Raw genomic sequence first — 23325 nt, 5'->3', positions numbered from 1 at the left:
CCGCGCCCCCCCCCAGGACCCCGGAGCCCGCCCACGCTGCCTGGTCCCGCCGGTAAATACCAGGTTTGATTTACGTCGGCGGGACAGGCAATTCCTGGGCGGGACTTCGGCCCATCCGGGCCGGAGAATCCAGCGGGGGGTCCCGCCAACCGGCGCGGCTGGATTCCCGCCCCCGCCCAATCTCCGGGAGCGGAGACTTCGGCGGGGGCGGGGGCGGGATTCACGGCGGCCAACGGCCATTCTCCGACCCGGCGGGGGGTCGGAGAATGACGCCCCATGTCTTTAACTGTGACTCCCATGAGCTTCAACGATCTTGCTGATAGTTTCAAGAACCAAATAAATGGGGGACAAGGCCTCTTCAATTGATCTTTTAAAATCTATGGAGAAGTTTTGTCGGTCTTTATCAAGTTCAATCGCCAGAATTTTGGTGAGTGCGTTGCCCATTAGTGGAGTGGTTGGAGAAGACGCTGACTCTGCTATCTTACCTCCAGTAGACCTCTGAGAGGCTTCAGAGTCAGTTGACTAGCTTTGGACCAATTCTTTTTTGGCTCTGTCTCCCCTGGCCATCTCAAAGAATAGAGAACTCTACACAACAATATTTCTGGATTTTAACTTGAATTTAAAGTCCTGTGGAGCCAGGAAAAAGGGTAAAAAGTCAGGTTTCTAGCAGGAGCCACGTCGTGCACGTCTTACCCTCACATGGCCTCACCGGAAGTCGGAAAGGGTAGGTTTAAGCATATGAAGGAAGGGGGAGTTTGAACCCAGATGACTGTCCTGTGATCGGCAAAGTGCGGCCCACAAAGGGTGACCCCCATCCTTGCCGCCTTATAAATATTTAGGTTAAAAACATTGGTCTCCCCACTCCCGCCCTGATGTTCGTGCCAAACGTTTTATGGCATGTGTCTTGTATCTGTTCAGCTCTTGATCTTGTACTCTATGCCCCGATTAATAAAGCCCAGAATACTATATGCTTTATTAACTGCTCTCTCCACCTGTACTATCATCAATGATCTGTGCACATAGACACCCAGGTCCCTCTGCTCCTGCACCCCTTTAAGAATTCCCTCCTTATATTGTCTCTCCATGTTCTTGCAAACAAAATACATCACCTCACACTTTTCGGCAACTAACTTCATCTGCCACCTATCTGCCCATTCAACCAACCTATCTATGTCCTTTTGCAGTCTGCACTGGCCTCTTCACAATTAAATATAGTTAAAAGTGTTGTGTCATCCACTTTGAAATTGTTCTCCATACTCCAAAATCTAGATAATTAATACATATCAAGAAATCCAAGGGTCCCAAATATTACCCTTTGGAACACCACTACAAATCTCCAGCCCCCAAAATATCCATTGATCATTACTCTTTGCTTCCTATTATTCGGCTTATTTTATATTCATGCTGTTATTGTCCCTAACTTTTCTTATAAGTCTGTTGTGTGGCACTGTATTGAATGCCTTCTGAAGGTCCATGTACACCACATCAACAGCATTACCTTCATCAACCCTTTCAGTTACCTCCTTGCAGTGGCACAGTGGTTAGCACTGCAGCCTCACAGCTCCAGGGACCCGGGTTCAATTCTGGCCTCAGGTGTCTGTGTGGTGTTTGCACTTTCTCCCCGTGTCTGTGTGGGTTTCCTCTAGGTGCTCCGGTTTCCTCCCACAGTCCAAAGATGTGCACGTTAGGTGGATTGGCTATGCTAAATTGCCCTTAGTGTCCAAACGATTAGGTGGGGTTACTGGGTTATGGGGACAGGGTGGAGATGTGAGCTTAAGTAGGGTGCTCTTTCCAAGGGCCGGTGCAGACTTGGTGGGCCGAATGACCTCCTTCTGCTCTGTAGATTCTATGATTTTAAAAACTCCCGCAAGTTAGTTAAATACGATTTCCCCTTTAGAAACCCATACTGGATCTTCCAAACCACCCATATTTTTCGACGTGGCTACTCATTTATCCCGAATAACTGTTTCTAGAAGCTTGCCCACGACTGATGTTAAACTGACTGCTCTGTAATTTCTGGGGCTTATCCTTAAAATCTTTTTTGAACAAGGATGTAACATTTGCAATTCTCCAGTTCTCTCCTGAGTTTAGAGAACACTGGAAGATTATGCTCACCTCCCTTGCAATTTGTATTCTCACTTCCTTCAATATCCGTGGATGCATCTCATCTGGCCCCAGTGACTTGTCAACTTTCAGTAGCGACACTTTATCCAACACTTCCTCCTTATCAATTTTGAACCCTTCAGGGGACAGAATTTCCTCGCCTGACACCATGTCCCATGTAGCATCCACCTCTTTGGTAAAGATAAATGCAAATACCTCAGCCATGCCCCCGCCTCCATTTGTAAATTCCCTTTTAGGTCCCTAATCACCCCTACTCCTTTTTATCACCCTTTTTTCTATGCATTTGCTGAGAGAAAACATTCCTGCCAGAAGGTATAGGGATGAGGGACATTGAACCCAAGCCAGTCTCTCCTTTTTTCGCTCTTTTGGTGCGGGTGGATGCCTAACGTGGAAAATGGTCACACTGGTGCTCTCTTCTCATCGCCGAGTTGTAAAAATGTTATCCAGCGTGGCCATGATGATGGAAAGCCTTTCATTCCCAGGCTCCTCTCATTTGAAGATTAAGATCTCTCTCTCTCATGAACGTGCTATTAAACAAATGGCAATTTGGTTAACTCAGTACTGTATCTGGAGAATGGGGGGGGGGGGGGTTCAGTTCAAACCCTTTAAAGTATATATGAAGCCCCCCATCATTATAATTAAACCTAGCATGACATCACACCAGCATTATGATGACAGCAGGATGTCACCAGAGCAATTTTACTTTTTAAAGAAGACAAATTACTCTCAAATTATTTTTCTTCCATGCAGGTTACGATGTACTGTCTCAACAATTTTCACTAACAATTTTGCTCTTATCATGTTTCTTGGCCCAATTTGCATCTCTCCTCCAATGAATCTGTTATGCCCCCATTTTTCCTTATAAGTGCCCGCTTTGTATACTAATTTACCAATTGGCTATCTGTCATTGGGACTATTGTTATTTGTGTTCTTTATCACAGCCAGTGTGTGTGCTAACTAGATTTACCGTAAGTTTTCACGACCTAAAGACAAACATGTGAGTATCTTGTTCACTTGTTAAACATTTACTTTCTGGATGGACTACACGTTGTAGCCAGCGACTCCCAGAGACTTTCATGTTCGTGCACATAGTGAAATGTGAAGTTGGTGATGCAATGTCGGTAATAAGTGTGATGGTTTTCGCTCCCATTTGCTAGGAACGACTGGGATCCTCCTGATAGAAAAGTTGATACTCGGAGATATCGCGCTGAACCCAGAAGCATATTTGAATATGAACCTGGAAAGTCGTCAATCCTAGAGCATGAGCGACCGGTAAGAGCCTTGTTCTGAACCATTTTTCTCTGGTGTCATAAGATTAATAGACGTAATTCTGAATAAATAAATGTATTTTTGGCAAGTTGGCTTGACATCCAGTCAGATTCATCTAGATCCAGTAGCTGCCTGTTGGAAATGATTTATTTTGTACTCATCATTGTGTGAGGAAAGAGCTGGCATCACTCGGACTTTGTAAGGTTCTTGCCTATTGGATTGACACTGATCACTATAGAGGACATAAGGGTTGGAAACATCCTGGTTCAATTGTAGGCAGTGTTTGAGGTGGGGAGGAAATTGCTGCTGAGGGTACGGCGTTTGTGGTAGGGGCTGCAGACAAAATCTTCGGTGTACTCAAAATGTTTAACTGAAGGACAGCGAAGCTCGTCTTGAGGCTGGATGTCAGGCAAGCAATCTGGTCACACCAAGGGAGTCACGCAGTTGAGAGTGGTGGTAAAGAGGTAGAGCTGGGTATCATCAGAATACACATGGCCAGGGTTTTCCAGCTCTGCTCCGGTGGTGGGACCCGCTGCGGGGGATGCGGCAGGCCAGTCAAGGCCCATTGACTTTCAGCGGGACCGGACGATTCTGGCGGTGGGCAGGGCTGGAGAATCCTGCCCATGGATCCTGACCCCTTGTCTTTTCATGATATTGGCAGCCTGTAGGTGAGGAACCAGAATGGGACACCAAAGGCTAGTAGTGAGGGAGCTGGAAGATTAATGGGAATGGAATCAAACATGGGCAACAATGGAGAGATGTTGAGGGAGGAAAGCGCGGTTGACCATTTCAAAGATTGCACTTACATCAGAAAGGATGATGAGGGAGCTTGTAGCGTAGTTAGAGTCTGAGGAGATGTAAGTATCTACAACTTTTATTCGGGTCAATTCCTCCCTTTCCCATGCCCATAAAACCAAAACATCTGTCCCACTGATCCAACAAACATGTCCCTGGATAAAACAAGTCAAATCCAAAAGGTGGTTTTGAATCAATCACCCATTATTCTACTTGCCCACTGTTCTTTTCCAGTAATTGCAATGGAAATAGCCAGAGAAACAAGCTGGTAAAATTAGCCCAATCAGCTGAAGGCTGCATGATGACACATGCATTGATTTGAAGAAATATTTAAAGATTATTTTAGAATGAAGGAAATAATATTTGAAAAATATAAAACAATAGCTTAAGCACCGTATGTGTATGGAATTGAGCAATACAGTGCAGGAAGGCTCCAATCTCAGCCCAGGATCTGCACAGAGCTTGTTGATCTTTGTTAGGATAGTGCTGGGTCTACTTAAGTGGGTCACATTTTCTCCAGTTTCCAACCTTACAAACATACGAATTAGGAGCAGGAGTAGGCCATTCGACTCCTTGAGCCTGCTCCACCATTCAATAAGATCATGGCTGATATTATTGTAATCCCACCGCCACATTCCTGCCCCCCCACCCCTGATAACCTTTCACTCCCTTGCTTATCAAAAATCCATCTATTTCTACCTTAAAAATATTCAAAGACTCTGCCTTCACTGCCTTATGAGGAACAGTTTCAAAGACTCTGAGAGAAAGGATTTCTCCTCATCTCAGTCTTAAATGGGTGACCCTTATTTTTATACAGTGACCTATAGTTCTAGATTCTCCCTCAAGAGATAACATCCTCTCCACTTCCACCCTGTCAAGACCTCCCAGGATCTTGATGTTCCACTCAAGTTGCCTCTTACTCTTCTAAACTCGAGCGGATACCAGCCTAGCCTGTCCAACCTTTCCCCAGAAGACAACCCACCCATTCCAGTCTGGTAAAACTTCTCTGAACTGCTTCCAACATATTTACATCCTTCCTTAAATAAGGAGACCAATACTGAACACCGTATTCTAGATGTGGTTGCAAATGGTCATTTGATCATGAGAAGTCAGGCGAGGTATCTCTGATAACAAGTGTTTGCTTTGTTACAGATGCAATAAATCTTAACCACGTCTTTCATTGAGTAACAATGGACTGGAGTACTTGGTTGACATTTTTCATTCAGAGTGACTTACAATACCTAGAATATTGAATTGAGACAATGGTCTGGGCCACTTCTCTGTAGCTGCAGTCAAAAGTTCAAATTCAACGTAGATGAAAGTCGCTCAAATATTTGTGAAATGAATTGTCTCTCTTCATCAGTTTAATAGCCCAAATATCTCAAATTCATATTACCAAGCAAGCCTGAAAACTAAACCCAGAGCTTCTGAGATATGCCAAGTGTTGTGTCTTTCATCCGTCCTCATCCGAGGGTTGGCTACAATGTGAATAATCTTTCTCCACTGATTTCTATTCTCCACTACCATCACAGCCTGTCCAATAGAAAGACCAGTCCACTTTCTGATATGATATTTCCATACCATCTTGAGTTTACCAGGTGTTTTGCCTTGCATTACCTCTTTTTCCAAACGTTCCCCTCCTGTTTGCATCATGTCCAAAATATGTGAGCTTCCTTGTGTCATGGGAGGGTCCCTTTAAGAAATGTTTTTGTCTTATCACATGGCTTCAGTGATGCCATTGTGTGGGTGGAGCTGGGCTGTGGCTCTGGGTTTCTGCTTTCGATTTTGCGCTGGGAACTGGCTGTAGCTCTGAGTTTTACTATCGTTTTCACTTTTGGCTGCTGGATTCAGACAGAGAAATCTTGTCCTCTCTCTCTCTCTCTCTCTCTCTACATTTTAAAAGCTGTTTCCAGATGACTTGATAACTTGTGGATAGCACAATTGCTTCACAGCTCCAGGGTCCCAGGTTCAATTCCGGCTTAGGTCACTGTCTGTGCGGAGTCTGCACATTCTCCCCGTGTGTGCGTGGGTTTCCTCCGGGTGCTCCGGTTTCCTCCCACAGTCCAAAGATATGCAGGTTGGGTGGATTGGCCATGATAAATTGCCCTTAGTGTCCAAAATTGCCCTTAGTGTTGGGTGGGGTTACTGGGTAATGGGGATAGGGTGAAGGTGTGGACCTTGGGTAGGGTGCTCTTTCCAAGAGCCGGTGCAGACTCGATGGGCCGAATGGTCTCCTTCTGCACTGTAAATTCTATGTAAATTCTATGAAATATAAGAAATAAATGTTTTCTGGAAGAAATTCAAGCCTGCTATTTTGGAAAGGACACAAGAGCATCTAAACCAGGTCTTGAATGCTGTGTACTGGGCCACCCCTTTGAAAAGGGTTTTCTGGTGTATGGGATCTTGTTATTAAATTGGAACAGTTTAAGGGGGAAATTTATTAAGGGTTATATATCAAGTACGATAGCTGTGTGGGGTATTTATGTTTGTTATCACTGCCTCAAACAAGTTCCTCTTAATACCAGCTTCCTCAAGCTCATTTCATTGCTTGGCTGTCTGTCCATGACACACATGATATCTGTCTGAGTCCCTTCACTTCCAATGCTATTATTCAATCCTCCTCACTTTTCTTGATGGTCCAGCTTTCACATCGCACACTGACACCGACCACATGATGGCTTTCGGAAGATGATTTAGCATTGTAGTCGAGATGCTGTGGCTACTCCACGCTCATTTCCGTGAGTTCACAGCGTAAGTCAAGCCCAAATTTCTTTGGTCAACTCTGCATTTCTTTGGTAAACTCTGCATTTCTTTGGTAAACTCTGCATTTTGCAGACCCAAGGTAGCGGATGGTATAAACGTGTTCAAGCTGAACTAACTCTGTTAACCAGAATCTTGCAGGTCTTTCTGCCCATCATCAACATCTTTGTGTTGTCAATATTTATGAGGAGACTATTTCTGGTTAACTTGATCCACCAACTCCTGTAGCTCCTTCACTGAGTTGGCGAACAGAAAAATGTCATCATCCTCCTATCTCAAGTAATTCTGCCGGTATATCGTCCAGGCCTGCGGCCTTATGGCTGTCCGTTCAATGAATGCCTCGTTGTACCTCAGCTCAAAAGTGGAGGAGGCTCATGTTCAACCTGGTCTTTGAATTCTGACTCACCATCTTCCCTGTAAAGGTCCTCATTATATTCGCAGCATCAGCAGCAATTTGCTTCCATGTTGGCCTTGCCAGAAACTGACTGACTGCAATGCAGATGAGGTTGAAACTTTTGAGTGGTTAATCGAGCTGTTTGGAAAAGTTTCCGCCTGTTCCCTCTCTGGTTCTCTGCTTCCAGTTCACCACACACGTCGTTTAGCTGTCTCTCTTTATCTGCCTTCTTTCAATTTCTGTCTTTAAACCTTTGCAACAATCCACTTTCTTTTTTCCTCTTTGACACCCTCTTGGCTTCAATCAGGGGAAAAGTCATCTTTTCGGTCTCTCAAATCGTGCCATTTTCATTGCTACATCCAGGAGAATCGCTTTCGTGGTTTGCCAAAGCTTTTCTGATTTTCTCTTGTCGGCTGCCATCGGTAGAGCTTCAGAGTTGTTGATGATTTCCACTGCATACTTCATGGCCTTAACATCCTTCAGCTCACCTAATTTCAATAGTGTCACTAAAACCTGTTTTGTGCTTTTGCCTACTCTGGCCTCCAATAACGCCACGAGCAAAGAGTAAGGAACAAAGAAAAGAACAGCACAGAAACAGGTCCTTCAGCCCTCCATGCCTGTGCCGATCATGATGCCCTAACTAAAAAAAACCTTCTGCCCTTCCTCGGTCTGTGTCCCTCTAATTCCTCCCGATTCATGTACCCATCCAGATACCTGTCAAATGTAGCTAATGTGCCTGCTTCCACCACATCCTCTTGCAGCGCGTTCCAGGCACCCGCAGCTCGTTCCAGGCACCCACCACTCTCTGCGTGAAAAACTTACCCCGCACATCTCCCTTAAACGTTCCCCCGCTCACCTCAAACTTGTGCCCCCGGTGTCACAGTAAGTGCCAAGATACACCTTACAATTCTTCAAGCAGGATCTCCACCCTTTTGCTATTGCAGCATATTTCATCTCATTCCTAGTTTGTCCATTTGCTGCAGTCCAGATATACAACAGTGTTGGCCAGAAATAAATCATGCTCCTCACCAAAGTCCTGGAGGTGCTCTCCAGCTTCTTTCACCTCTCCGAGTCCAAATGGGCCAATCTGTGCCTGGACCCTATCTGTAACCTGCCCATCAATTTTGACATTGACGTCGTCCAAAACTATTAAGTACTTCAATGGTATCTACAGTAAGGGCTCTAAGGATTTGAATCCCACTAACACTGTATTACAATATACGACGCAGGGCAGGAGTGGGTTGTAAGCAGTAACATATAATAATGGGAGGTGGGGGGGGGGGGCTACCTTTCGTTGAACTACGATAGTGGGAGGTTCACGAAGCACAGACCAAATATAAAATGTTAAAAACCTTCACGGTAAGTGATATGTATAAATCATGCAATGCATTTGTGATTTGATTTCAAGATCTAGGGCGTCATTCTCCGACCCCCCGCCGGGTCGGAGAATGGCCGTTGGCCGCCGTGAATCCCGCCCCCGCCCCCGCCGAAGTCTCCGAAGGGAGAAAAGTCGGCGGGGCGTTAATGGCGCCGCTGCCGCGGAGAATGTCACGGGTCTGCGCAAGGCAGCCGATTTTCGGCCTGCCGATATTCTCCCTTCCGGATGGGCCGAAGTCCCGTCGATGTGATGACCGTTCACGTCGACGTCAATCAAACCTCCTTTTCATCGGCGTGACCCGGTGCTCCAGGCTCACGCCGACCAGCGAGGAGGTGAGTGACGGCCTGGGGGGTTGGCTCTGGGCAGGAAATGGCGTGGCCGCAGACTGATTGCGTGAGGAGAGGTGTGTCTCGGCTTGTGTGTGTGTGTGTGCGGCGGGGGGGGGGGGGGGGGGGGGGGGGGGTGGTTAGAGTAGGCTGGGCTCCGGGGGAGTGCCGGGAGGGGGTCCGTGCCGGGGTGGAGGTTGGGGGGGGGGGGGTCCGTGCCGGGGTGGAGGTTGGGGGGGGGTCCGTGCCGGGGTGGAGGTTGGGGGGGGGGTCCGTGCCGGGGTGGAGGTTGGGGGGGGGGTCCGTGCCGGGGTGGAGGTTGGGGGTTGGGGTCCGTGCCGGGGTGGAGGTTGGGGGTTGGGGTCCGTGCCGGGGTGGAGGTTGGGGGTTGGGGAGGGGGTCCGTGCCGGGGTGGAGGTTGGGGGTTGGGGTCCGTGCCGGGGTGGAGGTTGGGGGTTGGGGAGGGGGTCCGTGCCGGGGTGGAGGTTGGGGAGGGGGTCCGTGCCGGGGTGGAGGTTGGGGAGGGGGTCCGTGCCGGAGTGGAGGTTGGGGGTTGGGGGGGGGTCCGTGCTGGGGTGGAGGTTGGGTGGGGGTCCGTGCCGGGGTGGAGGTTGGGGAGGGGGTCCGTGCCGGGGTGGAGGTTGGGGGGGGGTCCGTGCCGGGGTGGAGGTGGGGGGGGGGGGGGTCCGTGCCGGGGTGGAGGTTGGGGGGGGGGGTCCGTGCCGGGGTGGAGGTTGGGGGGGGGGCCGTGCCGGGGTGGAGGTTGGGGGTTGGGGTCCGTGCCGGGGTGGAGGTTGGGGGTTGGGGAGGGGGTCCGTGCCGGGGTGGAGGTTGGGGGGGGGTCCGTGCCGGGGTGGAGGTTGGGGGGGGGGTCCGTGCCGGGGTGGAGGTTGGGGGGGGGGTCCGTGCCGGGGTGGAGGTTGGGGGGGGGGGTCCGTGCCGGGGTGGAGGTTGGGGGGGTGGGGGGGCCGTGCCGGGGTGGAGGTTGGGGGTTGGGGTCCGTGCCGGGGTGGATGATGGGAGGGCAAATGAGTTGGTCCACCTGGCCAGGTGCCAGCCTCCAACAGTTGGACCCATGCGGTCCATGCCACCTGGCTGGGAGGAGGAGGGGATATGGGCAATGATGACATGTCGTCGTTCCCCTCCCCCCCACCAGGCCGTCATGTTTTCAGACCATCCAGCGATGTTGGCCGCCGTGGTGGCAGCCGCTCATGTCTATGTTGCCCTGGATGAGGAGGAGGAGGAGGAGGAGCGTGCCAGAGAGGCGGCGCAGGCTGCCGCAGAGGGGCAGGCGGCAGCCGCCCAGGCTGGAGGGACACCTGACCGACAGGACGAGGAGGGTGAGGAGGACGTCGCGGCCCCACGGTAACGGAGGCACCCGAGGGCGCCCCGTGTGTACCGGCCCCGGCAGTCATACCAGGACCTCACGGACCGGGAATGCAGGAGGAGACTCCGGATGAGCCGGGAAACCGTGGCACACATCTGCCACCTGCTGGCACACCTGTCACCGCGTGGCACTGGCGGGGGACACCCTCTCCCCGTGTCCGTCAAGGTTACGGTGGCCCTGAACTTTTATGCAACGGGGTCATTCCAGGCACCGAGTGGGGACCTGTCCGGCATATCGCAGACATCGGTGCATCGGTGCACCCGGGCAGTGACAGATGCCCTTTATGCCATGGCGCACCGCTACATCCGCTTCCCCGTGGACCGGGCCAGCCAAGATGCCCAGGCCGTGGGCTTCTCTGCCGTTGCCGGGTTCCCCATGGTCCAGGGCGCGATCGGTGGGATGCACGTCGCCGTGCGGCCACCTGCAGAGAACAGGGCCGTGTTCACTAATAGGAAGGGGACCTATTCAATGAACGTACAGGTGGTCTGCGACCACCGCATGATGATCCTGCACGTCTGCGCCCGTCACCCAGGCAGTGTACACGACTCATTCGTGTTGTCGCGGTCATCCATCCCCGGCATGTACGAGGGACGCCATCCCCGGCTGAGGGGCTGGTTGCTGGGCGACAGGGGCTACCCATTGCGATCGTGGCTGATGACGCCTATACGGAGGCCACGCAATGAGGCGGAGAACCGCTACAATGATGCCCATGTAGCGACAAGGGGAGTGATCGAGAGGTGCTTTGGCGTGCTGAAGATGCGTTTCAGGTGCCTGGACCTCTCTGGGGGCGCCCTCCAGTATCGGTCAGATAGGGTCGGCCGCATCATTGTGGTGTGCTGCGTCCTGCACAACATAGCCCAGCAGAGGGGCGATGTGCCGCAGGCAGAGGAGGGCGGAGTGGAGGAGCAGCAGGAAGAGGCCCAGTCCTCCCCAGATGAGGGGGATGGGGGCAATGGTCAGGGCAGACGGGGTAGACACAGGCGGGTGGCTGTCCACCGTTACCGGCTGGCCCAGCGGGCACGGGACAGACTGATAGACGCCCGCTTCACTGACTAGATGGGCGTGGGAATCGGGTAGTATGGCCACAGACCGCACACCATGACAACAGCCGACCACCCACACCCCCCACCCATCCACCCACCCAGCACCCTCACCCCCCTCCCCAACCCCACACACCCCACCCGCATGCACACCACCCCCCCACCCCCAATTGCCGATCCACCGGCGGCACAACGGGCCGGGCTCACCCAGTTGCAGGTGGACGCGTGTCTATCGCAGGCCATGGAGAATGATGACAACCCGCCTCCGATGAGCTCCTGGCTCTACATCGTTGGACTATGTCTGACCCATGGCCACAGTACCACCATCCACCCGGACCATCCCTGCATGCGGCTGTGACACTGCAGCGCACGGTCCCGTCCTCTGCCCGGGGGATGTTGATGGCGGCCCAGGGGGAAGGGGGCAGACTCACCTGGGGCTGAGGTCAGACCACCCCTCACACACACACTTGCGCTCAACGTACATGACACCCCCGCACACTTTGGACAGAGCACAAAGGCAGCTTCGGTAGGTGTAACATTGACTTTAATAACCAAAGGAGTTCATGCACGTGCCCTAGCCCCTAAAACTCATCTGTGCCCTGCACCCGTGCCAACTTACTCAGTGTCTAATTGTTTGGCCTTACGGGCCCTTTGACTACGTCTACGTGGTTCCCCAGACGGTACAGCAGAACTGGAGGTGGACTCCTGTGATTCCTGCCCTCTGACACTGGATCCCTTTGGCGGCCGTTTCCTGGGGCGTCCTGGCCTAGATGGGCCAGGCTGCGGCCCGGGCGACTGGGATGGCGAGCTGCCAGCCTGTCCTGCCCGTTGCCCACCCGATGCACCTGGGACGGAAGGGGGGGAGTCCGAGGTGTCGCGGTGTACCGGGACCTCCCCTACAGGGGGAGCCGGGACGGACCACACCACCTCCTCCTCCCTCGGGGTGCCCGATGGCCCCCAGGCCTCTACATGGGTGGGGGATGCGAACGGACTGGCCATCCGACGCGCCCCCGACATCTGGCGCTGCCAGTCCTGGAGGCCCGTGCTGGTATCGACAGGGGTCTGCAGGTTTGCAGCCATGGAGCCCAGGGGGTTGTCGAACCCTGTCTGCGACAGTGCGACGCCAGCTCGCACATGGCCACTGGCGCCGATGCCCTCAGCGATGGCCTGCTGAGACTGGGCCATGGCCTGCAGAGACTGGGCCATGGCCTGCTGAGACTGGGCTATGGCGTGGAGCGCCTCTGCCATCTGGCGCTGGCACTGGCTCATGGCCTCCTGTGAGAGGGCAGCCATTTCCTGGGCCACAGACCCCACCTGCACGGAAGGCCCCAGGCCTCGCAAACCGTTCCCCATGTCTGACACCGTCGCACCCATTGCCTCCACCGCGGACGCCACCCGTGCGGTGTCAGCCTGGGTGGCACGCATGACCGGGACCACTCCCAGCTCCTGGACGCGGGTGGACTCCTCCACCTGCGACCGCAGACGCCGCAAGCCACCCGTCACCCTATTCGCTCGTCTCCGTGTCGGTGGTTGCATCGGATCTATGTGTGGGTGTGGTAACTGCAGGAACCCGGGATCCATCTGGGCGGCAGATGTTCGCTCGGCCTGGGCTGCCCTCCGACCGCCCGGTCCATCTGCTGCTCCTACCTCCACCTGCTGTACCGGGACGGCTGTGTGGTGCGCACCAGTGAGTGTACCAGACGCCTCATCACTAAAGTGCCCAACAGTGGTGAGTGTTTCTGCGATGGTGGAGGGTGTTGGTGACAGCAGTGGCGTTGTGTCGTGCTCTTCGTCCCACTCTGAGTCCATGGCACTTTGGGGTGGGGGTTCGTCTCCACCCATCCACTCTGAGTCACTGTCCGGTATTTCGTCTTCCCGGGTAGGGGTGTCCTGGGTAGTGCTGTCCCGGGTAGTGCTGTCCCGGGTAGTGCTGTCCCGGGTAGTGCTGTCCCGGGTAGTGCTGTCCCGGGTAGTGGTGTCCCGGGTAGTGGTGTCCCGGGTAGTGCTGTCCCGGGTAGGGGTGTCCTGGGTAGTGGTGTCCCGGGTAGGGGTGTCCTGGATAGTGGTGTCCTGGGTAGTGGTGTCCTGGCTCGGATGTGACGGGGGCCTGTGGCTGCCCCCTCATCGCTGGGTGGTCGCTCCCGCACGTGACGGGGGTGTCGTCTCCCTGTTGCTCCAGGTCTCTCCGTCTCCCGTGGTCTCCGAGGGGCATCCTGCGGGCGTCGCATGCTGGAGGGTTCGGGTCTCTCCGTCTCCCATGGTCTCCGAGGGGCATCCTGCGGGCGGTCTGCATCTGCGGGGAAGGGTGCCTGGACGTTTGGTCCTGCGATACACAATGAAGCATGCATGGTTAGACATCAGGCAGTGATCAGGTGATACGGGGGAGGGGGATATAGGGGAGGGGGTATATGGGGACGGGCTGTTGGTGGCTCACTTGCTCGTGGGGCCCCGACCTCTGCATCAGCAACCTCCCGGTCCTCAGGTCCGCCAGCCAGTTCCAGGGCCCTTTCCTCGTGTACGGTCAGTGGCCTCTCATCAGCGGGCCCTCCTCCAGTCCTCACATGCTCCCTATTGTTGTGTGCGCGCTTCTCCTGTGGGGGGGGGGGGTGGTGGCAGGGGTAAAAGGCAACAGTGTTAGGCAGGTATATGAATGCACGCCATCGGTTGCGCGTGCATTGCAGAGGTTAAGGTTAGGGCTGGATTCACTTGGGGATATGGGGGATATGGGGGAGGGGGGGATATGGGGGAGGGGGGATATGGGGGATATGGGGGAGGGGGGTATATGGGGGAGGGGGGTATATGGGGGATATGGGGGAGGGGGGATATGGGGGAGGGGGGATATGGGGAGGGGGGGATATGGGGGAGGGGGGGATATGGGGGATATGGGGGAGGGGGGGATATGGGGGAGGGGGGATATGGGGAGGGGGGGATATGGGGGATATGGGGGAGGGGGGATATGGGTGAGAGGGGATATGGGGATATGGGGGATGGGGGATATGGGGGAGGGGGGGATATGGGGGAGGGGGGATATGGGGGAGGGGGGGATATGGGGGAGGGGGGATATGGGGGAGGGGGAATATGGGGGGAGGGGGAATATGGGGGGAGGGGGGATATGGGGGAGGGGGGGATATGGGGGAGGGGGGAATATGGGGGAGGGGGGGATATGGGGGAGGGGGGGATCTGGGGGAGGGGGGATATGGGGGATATGGGGGAGGGGGGATTTGGGGGAGGGGGGATATGGGGGAGGGGGGATATGGGGGATATGGGGGAGGGGGGATATGGGGGAGGGGGGATATGGGGGATATGGGGGAGGGGTGAATATGGGGGATATGGGGGATATGGGGGAGGGGGGATATGGGGGAGGGGGGATATGGGGGATTTGGGGGAGGGGGGATATGGGGAAGGCTCACCCTGCCTGCTCTGACGAGGTCGTTCACCTTCTTGTGGCACTGGGTGCCTGTCCGTGGTGTTAGGGCCACAGCGGTGACGGCCTCTGCCACCTCCCTCCACAGACGCCGGCTGTGGCGTGGGGCAACTCTGCGGCCGTGCCCGATATACAGGGCCTCCCTCCTCTGCTCCACCGCGTCCAGGAGCGCCTCCACATCGCGTGACTCGAACCTCGGGGCTGAGCGACGGCCAGCCATCAAGTCGGGTGTTGCGGTCGGCTGTTCCGGTCGGGTGGGGGGGAGCTGCGCGGCCTTATGAGCCGTCACGCCGTGCAGCGCGTATGACGCTGCACGGCGTGAACCACTGCGCAAGCGCGGATCCCGTTACGTCGCTGCTAGCCCATTTCAGGCCGCAGACTATCGGCCCATTTTTATGACGTGACGCAAGTGGGATTTGCGCCGTTTTTTGCGCCGATCGGCGGACTTTCCGCCGATATTGGAGAATTTTGCCCCTAATGTTTCCTGTAAAATGCTCTCTCACAGCTTTCCATTGCATTTCACCTCAAGGGAATATATTTGTCAATTGTGACTTAAACGTGCTGAGTATTGAAAGGGTCCCTTTAGAACTACTGGGGCAATAGAGAAAGATTCTAGCATTTTCTCTTCAGTACAAAGAATGGTGGGATATCTGAAAATTCAAGCGGTCTAATAGAACTGAAATATGTGTGATTTTAAGTAACCAAGGAGCTACGATATAATATGTAACGATCAGTGTCACCAGCAAGAACAATGAATGTTTTTATGTCTTTGTCTGTAATTGCTGTTCAACAATGAGGTAATAGTGACACACTTGGGAACAGACCTTGGTGAGGGAAACTTTTTACTCAACTAAGGCCCAAGAATAGATGTGGGGGAATTTTATTTCCCGAAGGAGCTCTTCTCTCTTTACCAGGTTTGCTAACAGCACTTTGAAAAATGCCATTAGATCATCAGTCGTATCTGCTGGTAACAGCGAAGCTAAATTTACTTTTACAACAAAGCTTAAAAAAAATTACAGGTGTTCCCATTCAAATTGCAGTGCAAACATTTCCAGGTACGCAAGGGAAGATTTCCTCTGTTCTTTACTGACAATGAAATTGTTAAAAAGGTGCCTGAAAAGAGCATGTTTACGATTTCACTACAGATAGAAATGGTCCGCATGAAGGGTGTAAAGCAGAGTTTTCAGAACATAACATTCCAATCTGGTCCTGAAATTGGCCTTTTCCAAAGCTCCAGACAGCACTCATTAAGTGAATACAATAAGAGTCTAATATAGGAGCTAATGTACTGATCATACCATAACAAACACATTGCCTTTTAAATCTCTCCAGCTTATTTTGCAATTTTATGTCTGCTTGATTGCTCCCAAGATTGCCATATTCATCAGCTATAATTATGTGGAATTATTGGTAAATAATTGGGTAGTTTGATATCGACGGTGGAACTGAAGTCTTTGTTTTCCCCAGTTCTGCATTGAGAACCTCCAATTTAGGATCGATGGATGGACTTGAATTTTAAAATTATTTTTGTATTCCATTTTATCAATTTTAATCCCTATGTGGCAAGGGAAATGCTTTTAGTTTAAATTAACTTGCTACATTTCCGATGCCTCAGTTCCAGTTTTTCTGCACAGAAGATGCGTATTGTTTTATTAAGGAAAATGGTCTCACGTTCGTTACTTCAAGATCACCAGAGTAGACATTCTCAAATGAAAGTGGCTCTGAAAGTGGAATGATGCTGTGACTCATGGAGCATCTTCATAATCCCTCACAGCTTGACCACATTGGTACCAACTCCCAACTTCAGTACATTACTTAACTTTTGAATATGGCAGTTTTAGTTCCATCTCTGCAGAAATGGCCATTCACACAAAGTATAGTAGGGGAGGAAAGCTCACTAATGCCCTTTGCAGAAGGAAAACATTGATTTTCTTTGCTGCGTGTTCCAGTGTACTATGTCACATGGTAATTCCATATCTATACATCACACAGGCTTGAGCTGACAGCCAACATATAAACCTTGAAGAAGGGCATATACCCAATGCTTTTGTCTGTCTTTTGTTCCTACAGATAATAATTGGACTGCTGCACATTTCCAGCAATTGTTGCCTTTTAGTTTCAATATAGGCATCGTGTTCATGTTTAACTGGTAAAGTTCACTTGTTTGTAATTATTATCTCTTATTGGATTCATGAGAGTATTTAATGTTACACCACAAAACAAAGTGCAGTATTGCACACTTCCCTTTTGGTAATAACGTGATAAAGTATTCTTTTTGAGTTCAATATCTGGGGGGAGGGGGGGGGAGAATTTTACCTTTGTGGCTATTTCACTCCTGAGTAGAATGAAATAACATGTGTTATTACAATTAAGTGTTCTGAAGTCATTACCTGCTCAATTTCTTAACTCCTCAAAGGCTAGAGAAACAAAGGCACAACTTTCTAAAGACAGGAGGTTGACTAAGACTCAGCATGAGGTTTATAACGAAAAAATGCCCCAGAGAAAGAAGACAGCAGAAAGTAAGGTGCCCTCAGCTCAAAGTGTTCGAGTGTTTGGTCTCAAACACCAAGAAGAACAGAAGTGGGTTGTAAGTGGCACAGAATCTGGGTGCAGCAACTAATCCTGCATGTTGCATTGGTATCCATCAGAGTAACACACTTCAATGGTCGAAAAGTCCATTGGTCCAGGACCTGCTTTTTTACTTTGGTTGAGATCACATGAAAATATTATGATGGACCAGTGGTAACTCTTCCAATAAATCTAAGCAGGTTGATTAAAAGAAATCTAGAAATGCTGATCAGCCAAAATTAAGTGAATAATCCTCTGTAGTTCTGAGAAATGGTCCTGGAGCAATAATGTGCTTTTCCACTTTTTGCTTTGCATTTTGTTCTTGGTACGAACAAGTTTAAAGGTGTCATTCAGTGGCTGTGCAGGATAAAGTCTTAAAAACAGAATTAGTTGTCCATCACAATATTTTGAGCTAGTTTGAAATGAATAAGGGCATATTCACCATTTTCTCGCTCTCTCTTTGTGTTCAGTGTAGGAAAAGTAATTTAAAATAGTCTCCAAACTTAGCTGCCATTTGGTGAAATTGTTCATTTTTAAAATTAAAATGACCACTTGGGAACTCTTAATTATTTATCTACATAGCTTATACTATTGGTTATATGTTTCGAAGTGTAAATCATGGTAATTAAGTACAGACCATGCAGAATAGAATTGGTGGGTTAATCCACAGCTGTTTGGCTTTGTCTGTCCAGAGGTGTATGTTTCGTTAGCGATAATGTATTGAATGTTTTCGGGCCCAGTTGGCTCTGATAACTGAGTGACAATCCCCCAATGATGCTCCTACCATCTATCTGCAGACATAGCAACCACTCAGGATCTCGGCCAAGTTCCAACTGAGCGTTTACAGTGTATCCCCACTCACTGCATGTGCTGCCTACTTGTACCAGAGGACTATAACTCAAGAAAAAAATCCTTTTCCCCAGCTTCTAAAATAGTTCTCTGCTTTTGCACCTGACACTTATGTCACCTAGTCAACCTTTAACCTATCCAGCTCAATAACCTATCCAATTAGACCGATTCTGATCCTTTTAAAGACCTCAAAGGCCTTTTGTAAGTAAAAGACCCAAACTCAATTTATCCCGACAGCTGAGGCCCATAAAACTCGGTATCAATCTCTTAACTCTTTGAACTTTCAAGGCTTATACATTTCAGCTACTGACCAGGCCCTAAGCAGGAGCATTACTGTTAATAATTACACTTTTGTACAGGGGAAAACACCAGCTCCTTATCCGGTCCCACAAGGCTCATCTTTACAAGTCAGTCTTTTGTAAAGCATTTGTAATTTGATTTTAGAAAAGCCTTTGTCACATTTTTGACAATCTTTAAAATTCTTTCACAGAATGTGGGCATTGCTGGGTAGGCCAGCATTTATTGCCCATCTCTAATTGCCCTTGAGAAGGTGGTGCTGAGCTGACTTAGACCATAAGACCATAAGACATAGGAGCAGAATTAGGCCTCTCGGCCCATCGAGTCTGCTTCGCCATTCAATCATGGCTGATATTTTCTCATCCCCATTCTCCTGCTTTCTCCCCATAACCTCGATCCCCTTATTAATCAAGAACCTATCTATCTCTGATTTGGCCTCGACAGCCTTCTGCGGCAAAGAGTTCCACAGATTCACCACCCTCTGGCCGAAGAAATTTCTCCTCATCTCGGTTTTAAAGGATCGTCCCTTTAGTCTGAGATGGTGTCCTCTGGTTCTAGTTTATCCTACAAATGGAAACATCCTCTCCATGTCCACTCTGTCCAGACCTCACAGTATCCTGTAAGTTTCAATATGATCCGCCCTCATCCTTCTAAACTCCCGAGTACAGACCCAGAGTCCTCAACCGTTCCTCATACAACAAGCTCTTCATTCCAGGGATCATTCTTGTGAACCTCCTCTGGACCCTTTCCAAGGCCAGCACGTCCTTCCTTAGATACGGGGCCCAAAACTGCTCACAATACTCGAAATGGAGTCTGACCAGAGCCTTATACAACCTCAGAAGTACATTTCTGGTCTTGTATTCTAACCCTCTTGACATGAATGCTCACATTGCATTTGCCTTCTGAATTGCTGGCTAAACCTGCACGTTAACCTTAAGAGAATCGTGAACAAGGACTCCCAAGTCCCTTTGTGTTTCTGATTTTCTGAGCATTTCCCCATTTAGAAAATAGTCTATGCCTAAATTCCTCTTTCCAAAGTGCATAACCTCACACTTTTCCACATTGTATTTCATTTGCCACTTCATTGCCCACTCTCCTAGCTTGTCCAAATCCTTCTGCAGATCCCTTGCTCCCTCAATACTACCTGTCCCTCTACAGATCTTTGTATCACCTGCAAACTTAGCAACAGTGCCTTCAGTTCTTTCTTCCAGATCATTAATGTATATTGTGAAAAGTTGTGGACTTGAACCGCTGCAGTCATGTTGGCCGCGATTTAAGGCCTCTGAATTGGTGATGTTAAGAGGCCGATTACGAGATTCACGATGCTCAAACCATCTCACGAGATTCATAGGAATCTTGAGAGGCATCAATGGGTGAGATCCAGATTAGTCATTTGGCTCATTTAAATATGTCTGCGCCGGATTCTTCCATCGCCTGGGACCTAACGGCCTCGCCTGAGGCCCCCAAAAAACTGCAGAAAGACCCAGCTCAACACGCCCAGAGTGTAGATGCACTCACGGTGCTGTAAGGGAAGGAATTCCAAGATTTTAACAAAGTGACAGTGTAGGAACGACAATATATTTCCTAGTCAGGAGGGTGTGTGGCTACGAGGGGAACTTGAGGGTGGTGGTGTTCCCAGGCATCTGCTACCCTTGTCCTTCTTGGTGGTAGAAATCTGTTATAACCTGCCTGCTTACCAAAGGCTGGAGACTAATGACAATCCCACAATTCTGTGTGAGTATGAGCTTCCCCAATAAGGGGGGGGGGGGCGGAGAAATCATTAGCAGACTCCCTGTATAAATAAAGCTGGCCAGTTTGGAACCAGGAGGAAGGAGTAAGCAGCAAGTGAGGTTGCTGCTGTTGTGTATATATATGTTATTGCAAATAAATGTTATTTCTTTGTATCCTTGAAACTCATGCTGGATTCTTTGTGGCCCTCACAAAACTGGCGACGAGGGTTAAAGTGAATAGCTGTCTACACTGCTGAAGCCACCTCCCTGGATTTTTGTTGGATACAGGTTGGAAGTTGTTTTCTATTATACCATGCCTCTGTACGGACGTTTGGATGTTTTTGATGCTGCGCTGGAAAGCTGGAACCAGTACGCACAACGGATGCGTTACTATTTCTGGGCAAACAATATCACTGAAAACGAGCGCCAGGTGTTCATATTGCTCACTGCCTGCGGCCCGCATACGTTTGGGGTGATTAGGAGCCTTACGTACCCAGCTGCGCCGGACACCAAAACGTTTGATGAACTTGTGAATTTAGTGGGGCAGCATTTTAACCCAACCCCATCTACAGAAGTCCAATGTTACCGGTTTAATACCGCTGAGAGGACCCCAGGAGAATCCCTTGCCGACTTTCTATCCAGGCTACGTAGGATTGCGGAGTACTGTGACTATGGTGAGACCTTGTCAGAAATGTTACACGACCATTTGGTTTGCGGTATTAACAATGCGGCCACCCAGAGAAAGTTGTTCGCTCAGCCAACATTGATTTTTCAACAGGCCATTCAAATAGTATTGTCCCGAGAGAGCGCAGAACGAGGAGTGCAGGAGATACAGGGAATGGAAGTGCATGCCTTGGGGCGTAACCCCTTCCTTCCGAAAACATCCCCCCGCACTCCTGCGGTACCTTGGGCTAGACGACGTCCGGATCGACGCCAGTGACCGTCGGATATTCCTCCCCCAAGGGAGCCTTCTCCAGAACCAATGGATGAGGAGCCATGTCCGTGTCAGACTTGTAGGCGCCGACCCCGTCGCGGACGCCGGTCCTGGGGGCACCAGAGGTGACGTCGTTCCGACCAAAACTGGGACCAGCCCAGGGGCCGTACCTTCCATGAGGATGAACCTGCGGCGACTACTCTTGAGGACGTGAAGACGGAGGATGACTGCCTGCAGCTGCATTGTGTGGCAGCTCCCCGTGTGACCCCGTCCTGGTGACAGTACGGGTCAATGGTCACCCGCTTGAGATGGAGTTGGACACTGGTGCAGCGGTCTCCGAGATCGCCCAGAGGACATTCGACCGCATCAAGCAGGGTATACAGACCCTTACATTAACCGACACACAGGCTAGGTTGGCCACCTACACGGGGGAACCATTGGACATTGCAGGAATTACAATGACCCCTGTTGTTTATGGATGCCAGGAGGGGCGTTTCCCACTTATCGTGGCGCACGGCCATGGGCCCAGCCTGTTGGGTCGGGACTGGTTGCGCCATTTGCGCTTGCAGTGGCAGCACATCCTCCAAACAGTTTCTGAAGGGTTGGCTGAGGTGCTAGGACGATACCCAGATGTATTCCAGCCCGGTTTGGGGAAAATAAAAGGGGCCGTAGCCCGTATCCAAGTCGAACCAGGAGCCACGCTGCGCTATTTCCGGGCGCACCCGGTGCCTTATGCCTTGCTCGAGAAGGTAGAAGGGGAGCTCACTCGTTTGGAAACTTCGGGTATTATCAGGCCCACTGTGTATTATCCGTTTCGCTGACTGGGCAGCACCAATTGTACCTGTAATGAAGCCAGATGCCACAGATCGCTTGTGCGGCGACTATAAACTTACAGTGAATACAGCTTCCCGACTCGACCGATATCCAGTGCCTCGCATAGAGGATCTCTACGCAAAGCTTGCAGGTGGACTCTCATTCACAAAATTAGATATGAGTCACGCCTACCTACAGTTGGAGCTGGACCCTGCCTCCCGACCATATGTAACGATTAATACACACCGGGGCCTGTATGAATATACACGTTTGCCCTTTGGAGTATCCTCTGCGCTATTTTTCAACGGGTTACGGAGGGCATTTTGAGAGATTTACCGCGTGTCGCTGTCTACTTAGATGACGTTTTGATCACAGGGACGTCGGAGCAGGAACATTTGGAAAATCTGGAGGCTGTCCTTAGACGCTTTTTGGAGGCTGGAGTCCGTTTACGTCGCACAAAGTGCGTCTTTCAGGCGAAGGAAGTAGTCTACCTGGGTTATCGGGTGGACCGCGGAGGTTTGCACCCCGTCGCAGAGAAGGTGCGCGCGATTCAACAGGCCCCCGCCCCGACTGACACTTCGCAACTTTGTTCTTTTCTCAGCCTCGTAAATTATTACGGGAAGTTCCTCCCCAACCTGGCAACTACAATGGCCCCATTGCATCTACTGCTGAATAAAAATCACACCTGGGTTTGGGGTCAGCCGCAAGAAACCACTTTCCGGCGGGTAAAACGATAATTGTCGTTGTCTGGGTTACTAACCCACTATGATCCTGGAAAGCCTTTGCTCGTCACATGTGATGCATCCCCGGATGGTATTGGGGCCGTCCTGTCCCACAAGGTGGAGAACGGGGCCGAGCGGCCGATAGCTTTCGCCTTCCGCGCATTGGCTACAGCGGACAAAATGTACGCGCAGATCGAGAAGGAGGGCCTGGCAGTGGTCTTTGCGATGAAACTTTTCCACCAGTACGTGTATGGCCGCCACTTCACTATCGTGACTGATCATAAGCCTCTGCTGGGATTTTCAGAGAGGATAAGCCAATACCGCCCATTCCTTCCGCATGGATCCAGCGCTGGGCTTTGTTGCTCGCTGCATACGAGTATTCTCTGGAGCAAAACCAGGAACGCAGATAGCGAATGCCGACGCACTGAGCTGATTGCCTTTATCGACCGGCCCCATGTCGACCCCCACGACCGGTGAGGTGGTTGCAACCCTACATTTTATGGACACCTTGCCTG

At 51.1% G+C, this 23325-nt stretch overlaps 1 protein-coding gene across 25 annotated transcripts in view; it reads left to right on the top strand.

Annotated features, from left to right (window-relative positions):
- LOC140429207 (sorbin and SH3 domain-containing protein 2-like) overlaps positions 1 to 23325 on the top strand; it is a 1121994-nt gene that overhangs the window by 860765 nt on the left and 237904 nt on the right. For 20 of the 25 annotated variants that reach the window (XM_072515915.1, XM_072515920.1, XM_072515899.1 and 17 more), the window contains 2 exons: positions 3282 to 3396; positions 17314 to 17484. In XM_072515915.1, the coding sequence (XP_072372016.1) occupies positions 3282 to 3396; positions 17314 to 17484 (286 nt within the window). The remainder of the gene's footprint in view (positions 1 to 3281; positions 3397 to 17313; positions 17485 to 23325) is intronic. The other 5 variants (XM_072515921.1, XM_072515909.1, XM_072515908.1 and 2 more) reach the window with 1 other exon arrangement.

Source organism: Scyliorhinus torazame, chromosome 9 (genome assembly GCF_047496885.1).
Source record: "Scyliorhinus torazame isolate Kashiwa2021f chromosome 9, sScyTor2.1, whole genome shotgun sequence".
NCBI classification, from domain to species: Eukaryota; Metazoa; Chordata; class Chondrichthyes; order Carcharhiniformes; family Scyliorhinidae; genus Scyliorhinus; species Scyliorhinus torazame.
This window is presented reverse-complemented; position numbering and strand designations above follow the sequence as displayed.